The following is a 13,915-nucleotide window of genomic DNA, read 5'->3' on the forward strand; positions in this document are numbered from 1 at the left end:
CCTTGAAATATTAGATAACCGGTAAGTATTGTTTAATTTCTTCATATTTTTAAAGACATTTTATTAGTTTCATGTGATTAATTTTATTTCAACTTTCAATGATTACGAACAAAATTCAATTGGAGGTTCTTAACTAGAAGAATATTTCTTCGAACTGTTTCTTTTAAATATTTCTGTTTAAAGAATACCGGTTACTACGATTCTATCAACATCGAACCGACAGCTTCTCTTAACTCTCAAACCCACGTCGCTGTAAGGTAGGAATTTGTTAGGGCATTGCTATTTTATATTTCAAAATAACTTGAAAATCTCGAGCCATCTGACCGAATTTAGGTTGTGCAGTTGTTCATTATTGTTTCATTTAATGAGATATAAGCTTAATTTCTTTAAATATATGCTCTTGTCACAAATTCGAGCTCTGTTATCATGCATGTTATTCACGACTCTCCCAACCTCGCACATTGTTTACCACGACAACTGCATGTTCTCAAAATTTGGGACTAATATAAAATTTCTCTTTTAGAATGGGACGTGTTATTCGTGCTCAGAGGAAGGGTGCGGGGAGCGTCTTCCGCTCTCACACAAAGCACCGCAAAGGAGCACCCCGGCTTCGCGCTTTGGACTTTGCTGAGCGTCATGGTTACACTAAGGGAGTTGTAAAAGTGAGTACTTAGCACATGTGCTGCTTTCAAGTTCAATTAACTAACTACTCTACTTCAAATTAAAGGATATTATCCACGACCCTGGCCGTGGTGCTCCCCTGGCTGTTGTCCACTTCAGGGACCCGTACAGGTTTAAGACGCGCAAAGAGCTGTTCGTTGCCCCCGAAGGCATGTACACCGGCCAGTTCTTGTACTGCGGTAGGAAGGCCACCCTCAGCATTGGCAATGTTATGCCTGTCGGCCAGATGCCCGAAGGTACCATTGTTTGCAACTTGGAGGAGAAGACTGGCGACCGAGGCCGCTTGGCCAGGGCGTCCGGAAACTACGCCACCATCATCGCTCACAACCCTGACACCAAGAAGACCCGTGTCAAACTGCCCTCTGGAGCTAAGAAAGTTATGCCCTCCAACAACCGTGCCATGGTTGGTGAGTATCTGAACTGAATTTGATTTATTGATTTGATTCCTCGTGTGGCTCTACCACCATTGCTTTGATGAAACATTTTACTAGTGATTGCTTTAACTGTGGTGAATATTTTTACCTTTTATGCAATGCAAGAGTTAGTGTGAAATCTGTATGATTGACAATACAAGTCGCAAAAATAATATCGTTTGTGCCACGGAAAATATTTCAATCACAAACTGCCACTTTGTAGTAAAAGCTTGACAGACATTTTCGCCAATGGTAAAATTGTCCGAACTCACTGTTTTACTTCATGGGGCTCCAATGCAAGTTGATGTTTCACTTGACTGATCAGAATTGACTGTTTCCACAATAGTCAGTTCTGAAAATTTTACCATTGATGAAAAGTCCGTCGGACTTGAGCTACAAAGTGGAAAGTTGGAGATCGGACTTTTTTACAAAGCATGAACGATATTATTAGATTATAGCCTTGCCCTATTTAAATGTATTGTGCAAGTTTCTTGACCTTTGCTTTTTAAGTTGATTGATATAATAGTTACTAAATTTTATACACTACTAATATCATATTTGCCGCAAATTTAAACATGGTACATGAGTATTAATATTCTGGAGAGATCAGATTGTTCAATTAATTTTTAATGAATTTCATCTGCGTATGTCTGAGTGTTTGGATGCTTCATTAGTATGTGGATTCATTTCTAATCAAAATAAAATCATGTAGCAAGGGTTGTGGAATTTTCTCAACTAATGTTTGTTATTTTAATTTTCAGGCATTGTTGCTGGCGGTGGCCGTATTGACAAGCCTGTGCTGAAGGCAGGTCGCGCATACCACAAGTACAAGGCCAAGCGCAACAGCTGGCCTAAGGTCCGTGGTGTGGCCATGAACCCTGTGGAGCATCCCCACGGTGGTGGTAACCATCAACACATTGGTAAGGCTTCCACTGTCAAGAGAGGAACCAGTGCCGGTCGCAAGGTTGGTCTTATTGCTGCCAGAAGAACAGGCAGAATCAGAGGAGGAAAGACCAGCCAGAACAAGGACGATTAGGCATAATTTTTACTCTGGTGTAACTAATAAAATTTGTTCCATTTGGACACAAAAAATCAATTCTTCTCTGCATATTCCTCAAATGCTTGACCTTTAAAACTAGAGCTTAAATTATTTTTAAGTCCTATCGTAGAAGAAGCGTCTCAAACATGAGATTATATTTAATATTTCAATCTTGATTACTTTTGCAGATTAAATTCAATCTCTTGGTACCAAGTCTACTTGCCTGATAAGGTACCTTTTTCTAACCTTCCGCGGGATGAAATCTATATATTTTCTAGTTTCTGTCCCTCACCATTAATCCCACACTATTCCATTTTGTTTTTTTAATAAATCAAAAGACAATGTTATGCATGGTTGAAAATTACAAATAGAAATTTCTGCGAAATTTTTATGAACTCAACTAGAACTCATTCACTTGATTTTCCCTGGAATAGATGCATGTATTTTATTCACTAATTTTGTAGGATGTTTAATTTTTGTAGTTTTGATTGAAATTAAGATTTCAGCCCCTCACCTCAAATTAGTGGGAGCCCTCAAGGATCTTTATAACAGCGTGGTAGACACAGGATAATAATTATGTCAATGGATTTGAATCCTAATAGTTACTCGACTGGTTTACTGTAGAATATTCTATCGCTGACTGAATTTTTAATGCTAAACAGTCGAGTGAACTAGTGCTTTGCGCGGGTACAAATTTTCAACCCAAACCCGCACCAAACCCGCTTATTTCGTACCGCACCCATATCTTTTTTCAAAATTTGAACCCGCACCCGCACCAACCCGCACTACGCCAACCCGCACCCGCAATCCGCCATATTGGATTTGCAAAATCTGGACCCGCACCCGCGGGTTTGGTGCGGGTTTTGCGGGTTCAACCCTCAAACCCGCGACCCGCGTAAAACAGTTGAGAAAATCCCGACTTTCCAATTTTTGCGGGTTTTGCGGGCGTTTAAAGGTCAAAATCTGGGAATTTTTGATTAATTCGCAACTTTGCCCAGGGTAGTCCTAGAAAAAAAATAAAAAACCCGTAAACTCGTCTCAACAAGGCAAACAACTTTTACATTGACCTCAAAGTAGTAGGTCAAAGGTCAAGGTCACAAAAATTAATTTTTGAAATTTAAACTCAAATTTGAAAATGAATAAAATATATTGAAATTTTTTAATTTTTTTCGAAGCCATTTTGTAGAACACAAAAAAATAAGTTAAAAACGTTAAAATTGAGAGTGGCGTTTTTCCTCATTTTTTTTTTAATAAAAAATGAAAACTTCGAAAGCCCTTGTTTTTTGAGGTTGGTTAAAAACGATGGTTGACCAAATCTCGACTTCTAATCATCCGAATTTCAAAAACCACATATCGTAGACTCCTATCGACATCTCTAAGTGCACTAAAGGGGTATAATTCGATTTTATATTTTATTTTAAAATTGAGACGAGATTTTTAGTGCAGAATTCGAGATTTGGAGCTCATCAAGCATTTTATTGCACCCTTGTCTCGATAAAAACTTTGTGCACCCGAATCTCGGGTTGTGGTTGTGGTGGTCCTATTTACAAAAAAATAAGTTCCGTTTGAAAGTCTTGAAGTGAACTAAGTAATTGAATGGATTTGAAGAAAACAATCACTCGTTAACATCATGATATGGTGTTGAAACAAACGAAAAAATTCTAAATTTCAAGTTATTGAGGGGGTTAAAAAGGGGTTAGGGGTTGGTGGTTCTCGTACCCCTTTAGTGCACTTAGAGACGTCAAGAGGAGTCTAACGGTATGCGGTTTTTGAAATTCGGATGATTAGAAGTCGAGATTAGGTGAATCATCGTTTTTTACCAACCTCAAAAACAAGGGTTTTTGAAATTTTCAGTTTTTATAAAAAAAATATGAGGAAAAACGCCATTCAAAATTTTAACGTTTTTAACTTAATTTTTCTTGCTCTACAAAATGACTATGTAATTTTTTTCTTAATATTCATTTTCAAATTTGAATTTAAAATCAAAAAATGAATTTTTGTGACCTTGACCTTTGACCTACCACTTTGAAGTCAATATAAAAGTTGATTGCCTTGTTAAGACGAGTTTACGATTTTTTAAATTTTTGTTCTAGGACCACCCTGAGCAAAGTTATGAAGTACTCAAAATTCCCATATTTTGACCTTTGAACGCCCGCAAACCCCGCAAAAATTGGAAAGTCGGGGTTTTTTCAACTGTTTTTTCGGTCAATTAGGGCAAAGTTAACGCAAAAAAATTTCATCAAAATCCATTGACCCCTGGACAACAATTTGTTGAGTTCAGAGATTGTGGCTCAATTACAAAAAAGTTGCGGGTTTGCCGAGTCAACCCGCACCCGCACCAACCCGCACTACGCCAACCCGCACCCGCAATCCGCCATATTGGATTTGCAAAATCTGGACCCGCACCCGCGGGTTTGGTGCGGGTTTTGCGGGTTCAACCCTCAAACCCGCGACCCGCGCAAAGCACTAGAGTGAACAACAATTGAACCAAGGGAATGTCCGCTCCTGTGCTTTGAAGGGATCCACTTGCATTTAATAACAATGTTGTAACAACAATAATTGATCAGTTGCTTCAGTTAATGTGGATTGAGGCCAACGTGTGAATTTTATGGGGTATAATATTCTTTCTGCCAAAATCATGATCTTCAACAATGAGACGGTGCTTGCCGCTAGATTACGTTTAAAACTTTGGAGCTGATATTCTCTAAAATCAAGCTGTGTTAATTTGAGCTCTTTCCTAATTTTCAGTTCATATTTAAAAAACCTAAGGTAAAAATTATTTTTCAGTACTAATCCACTTTAAGTCTACAATAAATCCCTTCGCTTGGTAGGAGTCACCTAATAAACATTCAATTATTCTTATTTGAAAACGTAGTTATTTAAGTTTTAATCATTTCTTAACTTACATTTCACAAAATACATTCTTATGAAGTTAAATGATAGTTTTTATTACAAATAATTAATTATCTTTGTTTAAGTGAAGATTCTTATATTCCAATAACAAATAACATTTTTAGTATAAAATATTTTCTGACAATCAAAATATCTCATATTATTTAACAGGAAGCTCAAAGAGTACTTCATTTTCATCATCATCGGCCTCAAGGTGCGCCATTTCTAGGTCGTCCCTATCAGAAATGACTCCATATTTATGGACTCTGGCCTTTGTTTGATTCAGTCTAAAAAAGAGGGTTGAAATTAGAGAACATAGTTGGCAAATCTATCTAATGAAAAACTTTACCTTAAAGCTCTGACAATAAAATACATCATAACTATAACGCTAAGGCCAAGGAAAACGTAAAAACCCCGGAGCAAGGAGCCTGGGTTGACTTTGCCTCCAGGGCCAACAGGTGTGACAGCCGACGTGGAGTTTTGTTCCTTTGATAAGGTAGCATTCAGGGTGCTGTTGCCTGGTAGTGCTGGTGCAGGCGAACTGGTGATTACACTACTAGTGTTCTTCAAAGGCGCATCTATTGGATCTGCTTTGTCCTTTTTCTTGATTTTGGACGGCGTGTGCAACCCATCGCTGCCGGCTTTGTTTTTAATGGCATCTGGCAACAACTGATCTGAGGCAGAGTACAGATGTTGTGGCGTGAGGCTGCTGTCCTTTTGCTGGAGCTGGCCTTCACTGTACTGTTCGGCGACCGCCGGACAGAGGAGCACAAGGTTGCTAATTAAAATTACTCTACACAGGACGGCTCCAGACGGCATGTTTCTTCCTTTCAGCCCAACAATTATGCCATCAACTCTTTAGGAGTTTTAACATGTTAAAAAATATTTTTGGTTTACACGTTGTTCATTTTGTGACGTTTATGTTCCTGGAAAAAGAAAACATAATTATTTGTTAGCTCACGAAGAAATGTCCAACTAGGATTATAAAAACTTACTTTAAAAGCAAAAACCCACTGTGTACTACTTCTAATTAACTTGTATGTCTGGGAGCTCTCTCATGAAATCCAAAAGCCACATCCTCTTTCTCCCCCGCTCAACACAAACACAGCCTTATCGACGGTGCACGGTGCAGTCGTGTCCCGCTGGAGGATTGGAGCAAATTGTGCGAATGTGCGGCGCGCTCGACGTGTATTTGTGAGCACACTCGGAGGGGGAAAGGGCGCCAAAATGATCTATTGCGTAGCAAAGGAAGAACATAATTATTTTCCAATTCCAAATAATAATATTCAATATTTTAAACTCCTTTAAAATTGGCTCGGCAATAAGCTCTATTTTTAGTATAGCAAACAGCAAATTATAAAATACATCAATGAATAGAAATTAAATAAATGTTATAACTTATAAGAGAGCGGAATTTTTCCCTTTTTGCTAATAAATAAAATTAAATTTAATATTAAACATACAATTAAGGCGCAGACAATTCTATTCAGTTATTTCAGTTTGTTTCTTCCAAACAAGAGTAACTAATTATTTAAAATTGAAAAATCAGTAAATTAAATTTTTGGAGTAATAAAGGCGCATTTTTAGTAGTGTTAACAAAAACCCGCTGAAACTCATGATTAAAATATTAGCGAAATTTACGTTAGTTACCCCTACTCTCCATAGTCTCGCTACTACAACTAAACATAAAAAATCATATAGCATATATATATTTGATATTAATAAGTATAACTCTAACAAATTAGGTTAGTGGTTTAATTCCTGGGGTGTTCAGACAATTATTAATATTTCTAGATTTTATAATTTCTCGCTGGTTTGTGTTGCACGGAAATGGGTTCCCAAGTAACTGCGAGTAAATTCAAAATGTATTACTTATGATTTTATTTAGAAAAAAATTACTCTTAAATAATTTACAAGCGTAAAAAATTGAAATATCAACGGTTTAAATTCTAAAGTTTTAGAATCATTACAATGGTGGTAAAAAGTGCTCACTGCCAATCAATTCTAAATATTTCAGAACTGTAACATTTTTTCGCTTTCCTAAGATTTCAGTATTGGGGGAAAAATAGTTTACGAATATAAAAATGAGCATTGTTAAAAATATTATTATTGCGCGCCACTGCGCAATTTTGAAGCGCGCGAGCTGCTATGGCTGTTGCTGATCAGTTTAGGTTTACAAAATTCAAAACAAACTCTGTCTACATAATTTTTAAAATCCTCATTTTCTTTTTCTTAAATAAAGCATGTCACACATATAATATTTTTTGTTCCTATATTAATCATGATTATTTTGGCCTGCGTTTTTCTAGTGCCTCATTTAATTAATTTATGCTTTGCATGATAATCATTCCGAGAATTTTCAAAATCGCGTAGATTATGAGGACGTTTGAAAGATATCTCTTGAAAATAGCATCATAACATTTTATTTAATGAAGCCACTAACTGGAATAAGTAGATTATACAAACTGACAGCAAATATCACAAATAATTTTTATATACATATTTAGGGAGCACTCAATTCATTTTTTTGATGACAGTTGAGCAACCATGTTGGCAATTTTGTCGGAAATATCTGGATGTGTTTCATAGCACTTAGATTGTACGTAGCTTAGGGCTTGAGGATTCCTCTGTTCAAAGGCCACTTTGGCAGCTTCAGCAAAAAGGCTTAAAATAATAGCATCAGTATACATACATACTTCCTTGAAAACGTGCTAACAAGAAAAATATACTTACTTTAGTTTGACGTAATAGCGAACTTTCATGTCATCACACACTCGACTAACATACAACTCAGCGCCTTTCTTATTCCCATGTGCAAGACAGACATCAACAAAAGGCTATAACAAAAAAGGTTCTAGTTTATAGTTAATTCATAGATAAATTTTCACTTACTTTTAATAGATTCAACCAAGCAAAAATGCAAATCACTGGTTTTCAGTCACAACCTACCTCGTATCCAATAGGTGACTTCTTGGCCTTTGAAAATCTCTCCAACTCTGCCCAATCTTCCTGCTCCCCAAGAGTTGCAATCTTCACCCAGTGGTAGCTGCAGGCAATCCAAGTTTCGTTTAATCACATAAGCCAAAATTTAAGCACTCTTATTTCTTACCGCCTGTCAGGAATTTTGTACTCCTGTTTCAGCTTCTCTGCAAGTTTGTGTTCCTTCATGAGAAGCAGTTTCTTCAACGTGGCATTCACTGAGAGTCCCACAAAGTTGCTTGTATTCAGTTTTTCTTGCATTGCTCTCTGTTGTCTCAGCAATCTTGCGTGCTCTTCGCACAAGCTTTGGTAATTCTCACTTTTTCCCTTCTTGTAATATTCAGCTGCAGAGTTCAAAATCATTTCCATCGTAGAAGAATTCTATAGCAGATACGTATTTTAGAAGTGGCGTACCATTGATAGTATTTACCATTTTAACCTTTGGTTCGTAAGCTTCCCGAATTGAACATGCACCAAGCGAGTTGAAATCGTCCTCTTGTTCATAAATACTCTTCCAAGTTTCTTTGTTATGCTCACGGCAATATTTCAAGTGAAGCGCTTGGGCCATTGGAAACTCTCTTATATAATACTAGAACAGCGTGTGAGAGAAATAGTTTCGATAGGGAAAAATTCCTACCAAGAAGTCTGAAAGAGACATGTGCACTTTCAAATGCTGGATTACGATATGGACTAAATCTGTATTGCCACTGTCAATGGCTTTTACCAACGCAGCTTTGCCCTCGTTAAGTCTGAGCAGCAGGTGAACCTGCCGTTTGGCGCACGGCTCAAAGTCCATCAGCTAAAAGAGCATTGAATTAGACTACTAAACTTTTTCTAAATCAAAACAGAGCAATTTTCAACACGTCCTTTACCAGCAGATATATAGGGTGATATTCAAATCAAGACATTATTACTAACCTTCAAGGCAAGTTGGCTTCTGTTGGCATCAATTGCTTTGTTTGCGATTTCTGTGTAGGAGATGCCAGGTGCTTGGCCCAATTTGTCAGCAATTTCTCGAGCTACCACATCATCTTGCAAATGAGTTTGGCCCACCTTTATAAATTTATGCTGTTGCAAAAACGTCAGTGAAAATTTTGTAAGGCTTACCTTGTTGCAAGCCCACAGAGCAAGAATTCGGCTTTCTCCCTGCTCTTCTGGAATCAGCAAGAACTTTGCTATTTTGATGGCTAGGTAGTATTGTTTTCTTAGCACTAAACGATCCAGGAAAACGCCAGTCCTCAAATGCCTGAATCTGGAAGGAACAAAAAATTAACCCGCAATTCAGAGAAAAAACTCCATAGGCATGGTTTCCTGATGGTTAATAATTTCTTACTGAATTAAGGTTAAGGGTAGCCCTACTTTGTAGTCCCTAATTGCATTCAAAACTCTGAGTGTTCTGCACATTTGCACAAACTTGTCATTTTCTGTTGAACTTTCAATGAAGCTTTTTCCAAATTGAGCAGCCTAAAAATTAAGAGTTTAATTTGAATGGTTTGTAGCAAATAAATGTTTACCTTCAATAGCAGTTTTTGAGTTTCATGCGAAAACTCATAACCAGCAGCTTCATTGCATTGTTGAACTGCAGTTTTTAACTTGTCTTTAACAAGCCGCAAATACTCATCGGACCTGTGAGAGCCTTTCTGAAAACCAAGCAGTCTTTATTAGTAGCTTGGCCTCAAGAAAAAGGGAAAACCGCTACGCACCTGAAACTGCCTTGATGCTTCAAGAAGAAATGAGCCTGGTTCTGTGCTGTTTATCCTAAAGACCTCTTGCGTGACGGTAGGGACTTTCTGCAGCATTTCGTGCTTATATCTCGATAGGAGACGCACACCATCCATTTCTTGGCAAAGAGACATTCCCTCGTTAATTGCGAAGGTTGTGTGCTCTCCATTTTTCGCGACAAGCATCAATGAGCAGCGATTCCACAGTACCAAGATAGCTTCAGAACCACACCTTCAAGTTAATTGTCATAATTAAAAATCAAATTGAGGCTTTCCAAGACTGACCAAACAAAGTCGTCAGGTTTTGACCGCCATTGAGTGTCAACTTCACAATATTTCACCCTCAAATCTGCAGAGCCAAGCCACAGCTTTCCTGTGTCCGTGAAAAGTGCGACACATTGGTTGTCATGAGAGGATACAATGCCTGTGATTTCTGTGTGTGTGCTATTGATGTCAGCGCACTGTCAGATCAGCAATTATTGGAACTTAGATATTTGATATTTAAATTAATTTTAATTTTACAATTGGTTGAGCACTTGTACTCATTTCCTCAAGTAGCATTAGGCTTTTCCCTTGCGCAACTAAGATTCTGGATTTCCTCTCGTCTGACAGGACACACCAACTTGAAGGTGGTTCCTTAGTGGCTGAAAACAGAACAAAAAAATTGTTTAAGACAATAGCAAAAATTGCTTCCATCTTACAAATCATGTCGGTAATTCTTCTTAGTTTAGGCTCCAAAACATTGTTAACTAAGTAAAAATGGAATGACGAGGTCAGGACAACAACTCCAGTGCCTTTGAAGCTGTTGAAGAATTTCGCATCGATAACTTTCCGCTCTTTCGCCTCGTCGCCCATGCTAAAGGAGTGTTTGTAGTTTCCAAAGAGATCATAGCTCAGGACAATGCCATCACTTTGAACGCAAAGTAGTTCTTCAGTTGAAGACCAACCCAGCTCAATGATGGAGCCGCTATTCCACTGGAAAATAGTTAATTTAACTATTAGAACGAGGATGATTTAATCACAAAAACTATAGAATTTTAATCATAATTAAAGTAGCAAAAAAGATTAATTAGAATTAAGCAGAGATTTTACGATTATTATCATGTATTCAGTTTCACAAGCATTGCTTTGAACGTTCAATAATATTATTATGACACTTGGTGTGTTGAAAGCAGTTGAAAGTTAAAATAAATGTTCTCGCAGAATGTTATAGAGAAATTTCCTTACTAATATAGTGGAGATTATTTGACCAGATGCACTGTATATAAAGATAGTCGGTTTAGATAATCCTTGCACTGCGTTATGTTTTTTTCTATCCTCGATGACCGCAACAGGGCCTCCATACTGAGCAGCTACAACGCAGACATTGTCGAATTTCAAGTCCCAGTTCATTTGATAAATATCAAATTTCCTGAAAAACAAACGACATCGTTAAATATTCATAAATTAAGGTTGGGTCTTCTTCCATTACCTGTAAAAATTGTCCTTGCCAACTGGGCACCATTCTGCTGTTATCATTGCAGACATAGCTGCTTCTTGGTTGTAAGCTACTTACACAGCGAAATAGACGGCGAGGATACCAGCAAGCCTAGCAAGGGACAAAATTAAATTTCTTCCACCTTGATGTGTATTTTCTCAAACCTAACGTCGAATCCCTGTACGTCAATGCCAGTAGTGCATTAATAGAGGTGTTGTAACTCGGAATATTTTTTGTTGTTCGAGAGTTGATTGTGAGTTTGAGTTTGACAATTAATTTGAAGGTGGGCGCAGTGGGGCGTTTCCCTGGTTTAAAACTTTGGCGCATGTCATGAGGTGTGACGTAAGAGATTACAGTATGGCAGCTCGATTTCAAAGAATAATTATTTGAATTTCGCGGTTACTTTGCGCGGAAATGGTGCCACTGTGTAGACTCCCCACCATTCTTTGCCCCTGCTCACTGCACAGCCGTGGCTGTGGGCTGTGTCAATGTCGCATGGACTTACTAGGAGAATGTTCAGTAATATCACTACTTGGCTTTCATTTTCTGTTTCTCCCTCTGATATTCCTGGTCAATGATAAATAATATCATCTGACTGACGTCTGACTTTCAAATTTGCTGCGGGCATCAGCTTTTGGATTGTGAGACTCGATTTTACGGCGTGTTTCCGAGTTAAATACACACCATCACACGTGAAACCCTTTCAATATGGACGAAGAATGGGGTTAGTTTTGACCTGGTTTTTGTTTTACCAGTGTTTATCTATGTAATATTTGTTTACTAATATTTAAAATTCTAGATGCTGATGGGTTTGAACCCAAGGAAGTGAAAGTCGCTAGTAAATGGGACGATGAAGATGCTGACGATGATGTTAAGGTAAGGGTGAAAGACTTTCAGCTTTTAAGACTCGCTTCAAAATGAAAGTGCCCATGTCATCCGCATCATCAGCACGTTTCCCTTATTAAAGGGCAGCCACGTTGGAAAAATTTCTGGTTTAAAGTAGCGACTATTTTTTTTAAAGTCTTCATTTCTATTTGTAACCAAAAACCAATGCTCGTACTATGCTGGTAATCCGTTTTCCACTTAACTAATAATTTTTTTTCTTCAGGATAACTGGGAAGACGACGAAGAGGAAGAAAAAAAGGATACAGAAAAGCAAGAAGAGAAATCTTCAATCGCACCTGCCCCTGCTAAGAAAAACAAGAAGACCTTGACAAAGAAAATTGAAGAAAAGGAGGTAAAATATTTGAAAATGTATTAATTTTATATTTATAAAGAAACAATTACTAGCAAGCTGTAAGTGCTTTTTATAAAAATGTATGCTAAATAAATAATACTAATTCCAGAGATCTGCCCAACTTGCCATGGAGGCCAAGAAACCCTTGACCGCTGAAGAAAAACTGGCCGAGAAGAAGAGGCAGCAGAAATTACAAGAGGCGGCAGATTTACAAGCAGCGATTGAGACATTTGGTAAGAATATTTTGAAAATGCATCAACCAATCCTGTATAGTTACTGACCTATAATAACTCATAATAGTGTTCAATGTCATTCCTTAATTAATTGCGTTTAATTGTGAATTAATCTTTCAGGAATCAATGAAACTGGTGGAACTGGAATTGATGCTATGCTCCCTAGCTCTAAAGAAGACTATGATGAATTTGAAAAAGCGCTTGTGAAGAAAATCATCCCATTCTCAAGCTCGCAGCACTATCCATTGTTTGTTGAAGACCTTGTCAGGGACATTTGTGCAAATAGTAAGAAATTAATTTGTGACCATTTGATTATACTAATTGAATTTTCGCTTTAGTGAATTCCAATGACATGAAGAAATTGAAAAACACCATTGAAAATCTTGTCCTTGAGAAGACGAAAATTGAGAAGGGAGACAAGAAGAAAAAAGGCGCTGCCAAATCAAAAGCAAAACTCCGCGTTGAGGGCGATTCTGCTGCGCTTGAATATGGGGCTTACGATGCTGACGAGTTTGAGGACTTTATTTAGACCGTTTCAGTGCATAACAAAGACTTCCACTACAGTGGCTCCCTGGAGTCGCTATTTGTCAATGGGATTTTCAGTTGAGACAGATTAATTTTATTTGCTCACGTGTTAAAATCTATCTACTTTGGTGCAAGAGAAGCATGTCACAGAGATCACAGATACAATATTAAGTTACGATTTCAAACCCTTAGTTTTATTTCCTTAAAAAATTCAAGTATACCCTCATACAACAGGGAAATTTGGTGCGTGGACAGTTAAATATATCTAAATACCTCTGCTCAGCACAATCCCATGGGCCATAGGCTCATCGGATCCCAGTAACACAGCTGACTGAGCAGATAACATAGCGCCTGTGTAGCCGCAGAGAAGCATGGACTGAACATGGTTATATTGGCCATACCGAGGTCTTTGAATGTACCTTAAGCTGCCGGATTAGTGCAAAAACCAGCTCTAGGCAAGGTCGCACCGGTTAGTCTCCTAACCCTTTGAGTTAAAAAAGCATTTTGAGTCGCTCAACGAATTACCTTTGCCATCTCTGACATAGGGAATCCTGTATTCTCCAAAATGCTCAAATCTCTCCCATTACCTGGACACTGCTAGGCATGCCTTGCAATGCGAGCCAACCGTCTGATTAAGTTGCACGCCCAAACCTAAATCAAGTCAGCCAAGAATTCCATTCGTTTAAATAATTCCTTGAAAGGTATAAAATAATAATGC

The 13,915-nt window shown here is 37.8% G+C and overlaps 4 protein-coding genes across 8 annotated transcripts; 2 read left to right on the forward strand and 2 right to left on the reverse strand.

Moving 5' to 3' along the window:
• The first annotated feature begins 208 nt into the window (after positions 1 to 208).
• On the forward strand, positions 209 to 2,190 carry RpL8 (ribosomal protein L8). Of its 2 annotated transcripts, none has more exons than XM_065479468.1 (4): positions 209 to 257; positions 524 to 662; positions 728 to 1,088; positions 1,856 to 2,190. In XM_065479468.1, the coding sequence occupies exons 2-4, from the start codon at positions 525 to 527 to the stop codon at positions 2,128 to 2,130; spliced, it is 774 nt and encodes a 257-aa protein (XP_065335540.1). In that variant the 5' UTR covers positions 209 to 257; position 524; the 3' UTR covers positions 2,131 to 2,190. The 2 variants fall into 2 exon arrangements, with proteins under 2 accessions (XP_065335540.1, XP_065335541.1); XM_065479469.1 differs by lacking the exon at positions 209 to 257 and adding an exon at positions 311 to 333.
• Positions 2,191 to 3,368: 1,178 nt separating this feature from the next.
• Vps16A (vacuolar protein sorting 16) lies at positions 3,369 to 11,514 on the reverse strand. Of its 4 annotated transcripts, XM_065479708.1 has the most exons (18): positions 11,367 to 11,514; positions 11,197 to 11,313; positions 10,953 to 11,136; positions 10,427 to 10,700; positions 10,248 to 10,369; positions 10,011 to 10,186; positions 9,708 to 9,957; positions 9,519 to 9,644; positions 9,338 to 9,468; positions 9,112 to 9,256; positions 8,923 to 9,057; positions 8,642 to 8,803; positions 8,444 to 8,593; positions 8,135 to 8,385; positions 7,975 to 8,071; positions 7,759 to 7,862; positions 7,547 to 7,689; positions 3,369 to 3,380 (listed from the first exon to the last, which is right to left on the reverse strand). In XM_065479708.1, coding segments are annotated over exons 2-18 (2,508 nt in total). In that variant the 5' UTR covers positions 11,253 to 11,313; positions 11,367 to 11,514; the 3' UTR covers positions 3,369 to 3,378. The 4 variants fall into 4 exon arrangements, with proteins under 4 accessions (XP_065335780.1, XP_065335778.1, XP_065335779.1 ...); XM_065479706.1 differs by lacking the exon at positions 3,369 to 3,380 and having other exon boundaries at positions 7,544 to 7,689; XM_065479707.1 differs by lacking the exon at positions 3,369 to 3,380 and having other exon boundaries at positions 7,544 to 7,689; positions 11,197 to 11,381.
• On the reverse strand, positions 4,987 to 6,205 carry LOC135936763 (membrane protein FAM174-like). Its single transcript, XM_065479711.1, has 3 exons — positions 6,021 to 6,205; positions 5,375 to 5,951; positions 4,987 to 5,312 (listed from the first exon to the last, which is right to left on the reverse strand). The coding sequence occupies exons 2-3, from the start codon at positions 5,842 to 5,844 to the stop codon at positions 5,186 to 5,188; spliced, it is 597 nt and encodes a 198-aa protein (XP_065335783.1). The 5' UTR covers positions 5,845 to 5,951; positions 6,021 to 6,205; the 3' UTR covers positions 4,987 to 5,185.
• Positions 11,515 to 11,665: 151 nt separating the features above from the next.
• On the forward strand, positions 11,666 to 13,382 carry eIF3j (eukaryotic translation initiation factor 3 subunit j). Its single transcript, XM_065479710.1, has 6 exons — positions 11,666 to 11,926; positions 12,002 to 12,078; positions 12,311 to 12,439; positions 12,549 to 12,672; positions 12,793 to 12,957; positions 13,011 to 13,382. Exons 1-6 carry the CDS (start codon positions 11,911 to 11,913, stop codon positions 13,199 to 13,201), a joined length of 702 nt encoding a protein of 233 aa, XP_065335782.1. The 5' UTR covers positions 11,666 to 11,910; the 3' UTR covers positions 13,202 to 13,382.
• The last annotated feature ends 533 nt before the right edge of the window (positions 13,383 to 13,915 follow it).

The sequence above is a fragment of the Cloeon dipterum genome, chromosome 2 (genome assembly GCF_949628265.1).
Source record: "Cloeon dipterum chromosome 2, ieCloDipt1.1, whole genome shotgun sequence".
Taxonomy (NCBI): Eukaryota; Metazoa; Arthropoda; class Insecta; order Ephemeroptera; family Baetidae; genus Cloeon; species Cloeon dipterum.